The sequence below is a fragment of the Besnoitia besnoiti genome, chromosome VIII (genome assembly GCF_002563875.1).
Source record: "Besnoitia besnoiti strain Bb-Ger1 chromosome VIII, whole genome shotgun sequence".
Taxonomy (NCBI): domain Eukaryota; phylum Apicomplexa; class Conoidasida; order Eucoccidiorida; family Sarcocystidae; genus Besnoitia; species Besnoitia besnoiti.
The window spans coordinates 1,238,827-1,247,497 of NC_042363.1; the positions used below are offsets into that span (position 1 = coordinate 1,238,827).

Below are 8,671 nucleotides of genomic sequence, written 5' to 3' on the forward strand. Positions count from 1 at the left end.
CGCAGAGCGCGTTTCCGCGACCTAAGCGCCCGGTATCCCGCGCCGGCTTTCTAGGGTCACTCAAAAAGCGTTCAAAGCACACCGTCCGTTTTCTCGTCTTGTCTGGACTGGAGACCCACACGACTCAATCTTCTCTCATTTCCACGTCCTGCGGTGTGTTCGCGAGGCCGTTTCAGCCCCAGTTTGCGTTTCTTATGTGACATACGTCTTCTTTGCTACGCGTCCGCGTCCCGCACGTGTCGTGACTCGCTCGGCGTTGTGTCTTCTTTTTTCGCGAGTTTCGAGAAAGGCTCGTCTGCCTTGCAAGCGTCGCTTTTCGCGTCAACCGTCTGCAAATCCGAGGTTTGGTCGGAGGAGCTCTGGCTGAAATCTCATCGTCTTTTCCCTCGTCGCACGCTTTCTTCCGCGGGCACACTGGCGTGTCGCTGGGTGACTGTACAGTTTTTTCTTTGAGGTCGCGGCAGAATTCCAGGGGAATTCCGAGGGCGAAGCCGCTGTCACTCCCGTGCGTTTTTCTCCGCGCCGCGGGGTTCCGCCGTGTTTTCGCGGCGGTCTGCGCATCCATCCCTCTGTTTTCTGAGGCAGCCTGGCGTGGAGAGATGCGTTGTTTCGATACAAAGACGCTGGGACAAAGCGTATCCGTGAAGAAAGTGTATGTAGGTATATACATGGTATCCCAGCTACGCCAGGTCAAGCTTTGTCTACACACACCTCAGCAGCTGCGTGCATAGGCGTCTTCCTGCACTTTTTTTTCACCATTCTCCGCCTGCCTTGTTTCACGCGAACCTGCGGGTTCCGACCTGCGTGGCGATGTCACCTCGAAACGCGTTTTGCATCTTTTTTCTTCACGGTCTGCGCGCGCACACGCTCCACGGGGCGGCCTTCAACGTAGGGCCCCAGTTGTGTTGCCCTTCCGCAAGTGTCTGGCTCGCGCGGCGTCGGCGCGAGGATGCAAACCGTTGCACAGCGTTGACCTCCGCGGAGCCTGCCGGGGTCAGTGCTATGGTGTTTTGGCTCTTCGTAGTGCCGCCGCCCCTCTTTTCGTTTCGCCAATAATGCAGTTCGCTCACGGCTGCTACGCTGCGAAAGAGGCTCGTGTTCTTTCCTCTCCCGTTCTCGAGGGTCCTTCATCCTCCACCCGAGGCTCGCGCAGCGATGAGAGACTCACGCCTTCCTGTCGAGGTCTTCCTTCCTCGCCGCCCAGGGGCGTAGTCATGGCACACGGGCCTGAACGGTCCTCTGCGTCCTGTCCAGTCTTCTGTCCCTGCGTTTCGCCGTTCTTCACCTCTGTCGTGCCTTCTTCGCCGTCGCTGGCCTCTACAGGAGAGAGAGGCGGAGGGATAGCAGACCCGCCAAAGCGAGGCGCTTTCGCCGCACAGGCATCTCCGGAATCGCTGCGTCTATCGGCGGCGGATCGCCCTCCCGGCGCGGCTCCCTTTCCAGCCCCGCAACAGAGCACCAACTACCTCTTTCAGGCTCCGCAGACGGAGCCCCAGCTCCACGCGCAGACGCCCTCTCCGGGCGCGAGTTGGGCTCCAAATCCTCCGGGGTCGGCGTCTGTCGGTGGGGCATCTTGCGGCCCCCAAGGACCCCCGTTCGTCCAGTATTCTCTCTCTTCTGTCGACGGCTCGCCGGGGTGTCTGGCCTCGGCTCCAGAGGCGCTCCCAGTCTCCTTGGCCAGTGGCGTCTCTGTGGGCTCCACGACTACGGGCGGAGGGGCCCTCGGCAACGGGGGCGTAGACCGACACCCTGATCGGGCCGGTCGTCAGTGTCCGTCACAGGGCGACGCCTCAGCTGTGCCCGCGAGTTTGGAGAGCAGCGGGGGTCTGCCCCCGTCATTTTCACCGTTTCTCTCCGCACCTGTGTACCCTTTTCTTCCTCCGCAGCAGCTCCCGCTGGTGGTCGCCCCTGCGGTGTACGGACAGCCGATGAGGGGAGCCGTCGCTTACGATATTTTGCAAGCTGATTCGGCCTACTGGGCGCTTCTGTCCTCACAGAGTCAGGCTTTGTTTCCTGCGTCATACGCGGTGTTGAGTGCTGGGAAGCCTGGCGAGCAGCCTGGCACTGGCTTCTTCCCCCCTTCTGGGTGTGAAGGTTCCGGCGATCCTTCCGCGTTTGCTGGAGGAGACCCACGCTCCTCTGCCTCACAGCCGCTGTGTACCCAAAAGCTTCCGGTTGCCTCTTCTTTTGAAGGTCAGGGCGCATTCGAAGGTACAGGCACGTCGGCGGAGGGAGTCTCTGCGTTTTATGCGCCTTTAGCAGCACACTGTCCTCAGCAGGCCGTTTTTCACCTTGTTTGCGGGTGTGGCGAAAGGGGCCCAAAGGCCCATGGAGGGGCGGCGGGGAAGGATGGAGCGGGCGAGCAAGATGGCCGCTTGACTGTGACGCCTTGTGCGATCACGACGACCGCGGGTGAGCTCGGCGAAGACGAATCGCCTTTCGCGGAGACAGGCGCTCATCTGTATGGCGATAAAGGCGAGTGGAACAGAGGGGGCGGTCAGCAGCGTCAGGACCCGTCGAACCCCTCCTCGCCCGCGCTGTGCTCGTTTCTTTCGGGCCCGCCGGTGTCGAGCCTTTCCACGGCTTCCAGCGGCTCAGCGGAGGACTTGGTGCGCGTGGTGGCTGAAGGCGACAGGTGTGGCGCGAAGCCCGGGGCCCCGGGAGACAGTGGCAGGGGGGCTGAGGGACACGGCCCTCGCCGCGAGCAGCCGGCCCGCAACTCGCAGGGGCCTGCCGCATGGCCCGAGCCTCCTGGAGCATCTGCGGCACCCGAAGGAGACGGTCTTCTCGTGCGAGGGCGTCAACAGGGTCGGGCGACAGGGCTCGCGGAGGGGATCTCTGGGGGCTCGCTGGAAGAGCCGCGGAGCCCAGGGGTCGTAGCGGCGCTTTACCGCGAAGGAGAGGGAATTCAGGGCTCTTTGTCGCCAGAAGAAACTCCGGGCGTTGGCGTCACGCCTACGTCCTCTTTGGATCGAGACTCGCCTGAACAGTCTCGTGTGTCGTCGTGCCCCGTCAGTCTGTGTGAAGGCGCAGAAGATGCCCATGTCTGCGGTCGGGAGGGTGGCATGCGTGGGGGCGACGGGCCCGATGGGTCCCTGTCGGGCCCGTTGGGCGACCGCGCGGCGTGTGAAGAGAACCCGAAGGGAGGCGCAGGTGACGCCTCTGGACCCAGCGCGTATCCGGCTCAGCAGACAGCTTTGCCGTCCTTCTCGCCGGGACTCGACGGAGGGGGGCGGTACTTTTTGCCGAATGGAGTTGACCTGAGTGTCCCAGAGCCCCCGGTTCTGCCAGCAGCTAATTCGTTCGCTGCCACGCCGTCCCCCTCATCGTTTGCATCCCAGGCTTCCTCTCCGTTCGTTTATCCAGGCGTGGGGGCGGGGTCGCCAGCCTTCTCGGCTGCCTATCCTCCGTTCGTCGCGTTCCTGTACCCGTCTTTCGCGCCAGTCGCCTATCCCCCGGGCGCCCCTCTGGACTTCGCCGGCGCGTCGACATACGGGCCCTTCGAGTGTCACGGGACAATGCCGTCGGCTTTCTCCGGAGTTTCGTACTACAATCTGTCTGCCCTTCCTTTCGCTTACTCGCCTTGTGACCCTGCCCCGGAGGCGATCTCGGCGGGCCTCGCGGGCGCGAGCGGCGGGGCGTTCTCCCTCGCCTCCCCTCCTTATTACGGATCGGGGGCCGCGCCGCCAGCCGCGCCTGTCTCTGCAGAGTCGTATGGGACTCTTCCGGTCGCGGAGACCGCTGCAGGGGGCGTGTGCGTACAGGAAGCATCGGAGTTTGCCTTGTCCGCAGGTGCGCCAGAGAGCGGGTCGCCGCCATGTGTGCGGCCTCTGCAGGAACTCACGCCCCTGCTGGAAGGGATAGCAGAGGCGGGGGAGAGGGACGACAGTCTCGAGTCGGAATGTGACGACGGGGGCAGCGAGACGTCGCGGGAGAGTGCCCACAACGCAGAAGAAATACCGCAGCGAGGGGCGGGCGAAGACGCAAGTCGAACGGTAACCGCGGAAGGCGAGCATGCGACAGGTGCGTAGTGCCCACATTCTGATTCAGCGCGGTCCTCTCGCCTCTCCTTGGGCGCGCGAGTGTGCTTTCAGCTCCTTTCCGTGTCCATGGTTTTCACCGTGGAACTCCTATGCTTTTTGCAGCTGTGGAGGAGCCGGGGGGGGGGGGGGGGGGGCGGAGGCGGAAGGGGGTTGGCTCGTGTGGTGCACGTTGATTTGGTTGATTGGTGCGTTGGGGTCTGTCCCTTGCTCGTCGCTTCCCCTTGCGGAGGCAATGCTGCCGCGTAGCTCGCCCGATGTGTGTACTTGCTTCCCCTTTTGCGGCCCGAATCGCTTCGTAATCATGCCTCTTCTCTCATCTCTCCTGCCGTCTGCGTGTCTGTTCATTCAGCAGCGACCCTAGGGCCTGCGGCGGGGGTCACTTCAACTCGTGCGGGGCCTGAGGCTGCGACACCAGGCTCCGAGTACCCAGTAGCGGCCGCCGCACCTGCAGACAGCGAGCCCGCGGCGCCTGCTTCCTCGCTTGCCTGGGCGGCCTCGTCAGAGCCGGTAGCGGGGCCTGGGGACGCAGCCGAGACGCGGCGAGGTGCGCGGAGCCCAGTCTACAGGGGCTTGCAGACAGGCGCTGCGGGTTCGAGTTCTCCTTCGGCGTCTGCGGATGCTACACTCGGCGCGTGGCCAGGGCCTTCTCGGGCGCCGGCGTCTCTGGAGAGTGTTTCGCGTGAATGTGCAGCCGGCATCCCGGCACTCCCGCTCAGTCGCGACCGCGGAGACAGGTGTCTTTTCCAGGGGCCCGCTGCAGACCCCAACGCACGGGCGGCGCCCCTGGACTCGGGTGCGCGGTTCGAGAGGCCCGCTCAGGCTGGCTGGTTGCGTCGTGGCTCTGGCGCTGAGCGGCGCGCCGTTGCGCAGTTCGGTTCAACTCCCTCAGGGCCAGACGGCCGCATGAGGAAAGACACGCGGGATCGAGGCCGCGGGAGCAGCCTGGCGAGTCGGCGCGGCCGCGAGGCGCACTTTGCGCGGGACCGGAGTGGAAGGGGCAGCTTCGGCTCCTTCTCGTCTATGTCGTCCGCAGGCTCGGGGCCGCCGTTTGGGCCCCGTCGCGCCTCCTTCACGCCGCTGAGTCACGAGGGGGAGAGACAGCGAGACCGCAGAGCCCCGCAGAGCCGGCGCGAGCCCAAGGGTCGGTACGTGCCTGTCCTGGCGGCTAGGTCGAGGGCGGGCGAGGCCGAGGGAGGGGGGGATGCGCGAGAGACAACGCGGGACGCGCGTCCCAACCCGGGGGAGGAGACATTGGCAGGCGAAGGACGGCAAGCAGAGACGAACGGACCGACGCGCGCGGAACGAGGAGAGAGCGGCTGCACGGAGTGGAAGGAGAAGAGAGGAGACCCGGGCGCGGACGCGCTCGACTCAAGAAGGGCAGGAGCGCCGCCCGACGAGGCCCTGCTTGCTCCGGCGGATTCAAAAGGGTGCAGCCCGACATCTGGACCACGGCGCTCGGCGTCTCCTGTGGCGAGCCGCCCCCTCGCTGCTCCTGTCGAGAGACACCCCGCTGGCGCTGCAGAGAACCAGGGGGCGCGCGGGTCGCTAGGGGCCGATACGGGTGAGACCCTCGGTCCGCAGAGCTTCGCTGGATCCCCGCCGTCGTTTACACAAGCTTCGTCGAGCTTGCCTGTCGTCGCCGTCGCTCCGCCTTCTCTGTTGGCGCCTCCCGCAGGCGACCCGCCAGGCCCTTCTGCTGCGCCGTCTGGCCCCTCCGCGTCTGCGCCGCTCAGCTCGCCCTCCGCGTCGTCGGCGCCTCCTCCTCTCCCGGTCGCCGCTCGCACGCCGCCGGCCGAGGGAGCGAGTCCGCCCGCCGTGTATTCGGAGAATTCGGTAGGGGGAGGAGCGGCGCTAGTCCACCCGCCGCTGCAGTCCTGCTCGGGGGCCTTGAGGTCTCCGTCTTCGGGCTCGGCGGCCCGAGAGGCCGAGCGCGGGCCCCGCGGCCCGCTGGGGCCTGAGGCGCAGAAGGGCGCGCGGCCGGGAGACCCCGCCCAGGGCGCGAGAGAAGCTGCGCAAGCCAATGCGAAGCAGGACAAGCCCGCGCACTTACGGTGGAGTTCGTGGGACTCCGACGCCAGTGGATGGTCTTCTCTCGGTGCCCTCAACTCGCAGGCGCTTGTCGCGGGGTCGACTCAAGAGCTAGGTCCGGGGGCACGAAAGCAGGAGCCCGACGGCCTCCCGGTTGCGCCTCCGCCGCCTCTTCAGAGCCTTCCGCGCCCGGCTTCGTCCGAGGCGTTTGCAGGCAAAGACGGGGAGAGGGGCCCCTTCGGGCGCCCCCGCGGGGGGGGGGGCGGCGAGGGCAGTTGGCCCGTGACGAGGGGCGACGTGAGCGTCTCGTCGTCAGCGAGTCACCAGAGAGGCAAGAGAGAGAACGAAGCGGCGCGCGACGCCCCACGCGCGGGCGAGGCGAAGCCGGAGAAGTTGCCGCTCGAGCAGGAGGCGCGAGCCAGGAGAGACAAGCAGAAAGAGCAGGAAGTTTGCGGGTTCCAGTCTAAGGGAAAAGCTGGAAAAAACGGCAAGGGTTGGCGGGAGATCAGCCAGGGCCCGGGTCCAGTTGTACCCTGCGCGCCCGCGGAGAGAGGCGCAGGCGAGGCGAAGGAGACTGCGCGACGCGCGGCGCCGAGAGAGCGGAACTTTTTCTCAGCCGCCTCTCAGGGGTCGGTGGGCGTCTCGCAGACGCGGCGTCAAGGCGACGAGGGCGCTCAGGCCTCGCGCGCGGAGGAAAGGGAGAGGGATGGCGAGCGGAACGGCGGCGCGAAGGGCCGCAGCGGCGAGGACAGCTCGACTGAAGCGCGTCAGAGCGAGGCGTCATCTTCTTTCTCGGCCTCTCGCACGGGCGCAGTCGAGAAGACGGCTAGATGGAGGGCGACGGCCGAAGCTGCTGCAGGTGGGTCGGCGCGGGGGGTCTCCACGGGCTCGCTGAACTCGCAGAGGGACCAGGCAACTGGCAGATCGGCGCGAGATGCAAGAAAGCAGGCCACGGACGGAGAGCAGCGGCGCACCGCGCCGGTGGCGGCGTCGAGCGGGGGACGCACGCCCCAGGGGGGCGGGGAGCGGCCAGAGACTTCAAGAGGAGAGGAAACGAAGAAAATCCGATATCGGTTCGTGGAGAGTGAGCGAGGCAAGGCGCAGCCACTGGGCGAGCCTGAGCGGGCGGCTCTGAAGGGAGAGGGTGTCCGTAGAGGCGAGGATGCAGAAGGTGCGGAGATAGCTGCAGTCCCCCCGTCGCGGCAGAAAGAGGAGACCGCTCGTGAGAAGCCGCGTCCGTTCGAGAAACGGAGGAATATCATGTTCCCACTTTTGTCTCGAGCGGTGGGAGAGGCCTGCAAGGACGCCACACGTGGCGGCCGCAGACGCCAGAAACGGAGTTCAGGTGTCAGTCTTTCTTCGTCGCTCGCCTCTAGCCCCGTGTCTTCGTTTTCTTCGTCGGCGTCGTCGTCGTGCTTCTCCTCTGCTGTCTCTGCCGCTTCTTTGTGCGCGTCGTCGGCGTCCTCGTCCCGCGCGTTTTCTGCCACGAGTCCGTTGTCGTCTTTCGCCTCCATTTCTTCCCTGCCGTCGGATATCTCGTTCCACTCTGCGTCTTCGAAGTCGTCTTCTCTCTCCTCCTCGTCCTCCTCCTCCTCCACGTCGTCCCTGGCCTTCTCGTTTCCCTCTGCCTCCTCCCCGTCGGCCGTCTCGCTGCCTGCCTCTGCGCCTCTGGCCGCCTCCGCTTCCGCCTCCGCCTCCGCCTCGGCGCGAGGAGACGGGCCGCGGGGCGCGGCGTGCCCGGTGGCGGCTCGAGTTCTGAACGACGCGTATCATTCGTCCTGTGCGTCCGCGCGCCGCAGCAGCCAGCCGAAAGGCGTCGCATCCTCCTCTTCAGCTCCGTCGGCCTTCTCCGCGTGGTCGCTCTCCACGTCGTCGCTCTCCGCGTCGTCGCTCTCCACGTCGTCGCTCGCGCCCGCCTCCACGCTGCCGGCGTCGAGCCACTCGTCTTCCCTGTCCTCCTCTTCGTCGTCGCTTTCTGAGAAAGCCGAGGCGGAGAGGCCGGGGGCAGGCAGCGGCAGTCTCCGCCGCGAAGCGGAGGAGGACGGCGAGTCTCGACGGCGAAGAGACGCAGCGTGCGAGCGTGGCAAGAGAGAAGCGGCGCACAGCCGGCACCCGCGCGTCGCGCATCCCGAGCGCAGAAGAGACGAAGAAAAGGAAAAGGCCCTCGACGAGAAGATGGCGACGATTCGGGAGCAAAATCGACTCCTAGAGAAGAGACACAGACAGGTGCGAGGCAGCAGCGCGAAGTCGAGATCGCACCAGCGAAGCACGAGCCTCTGCGGCCTCTGCGGGCGAAAAAAGGACTCAGCGATGAAGGCATCTAGGTCTTGCGTACATACATATGCGTATATAGATAGAAATAGATAGATAGATAGATAGATATAGATATGAATCTGTAGACGGAGGCATCATTCATGAACGCGCGTTGCGCGGGATGCGTCATGCTTACGAAAATTGCTAGCACGTTTCGTGTGTTGCGCTTTTTTGCAGATTGAAGAAGAACGCCACCGATCTCCCGGCGACCCCATATAGGCAGGAGGCAACGACAAAAGTCATGCAGAGGGAGAGAGGACGAGAGAAGTCATTGTATAAGGACCGAG

General features: G+C 65.4%; 1 protein-coding gene across 1 annotated transcript; it reads left to right on the plus strand.

Annotated features, from left to right (window-relative positions):
• Positions 1 to 1,055: 1,055 nt before the first annotated feature.
• On the plus strand, positions 1,056 to 8,438 carry BESB_083070 (uncharacterized protein; the record flags this gene model as incomplete). Its single annotated transcript, XM_029366657.1, has 2 exons — positions 1,056 to 4,023; positions 4,393 to 8,438. The coding sequence occupies 2 exons, from the start codon at positions 1,056 to 1,058 to the stop codon at positions 8,436 to 8,438; spliced, it is 7,014 nt and encodes a 2,337-aa protein (XP_029217117.1).
• Positions 8,439 to 8,671: the final 233 nt, after the last annotated feature.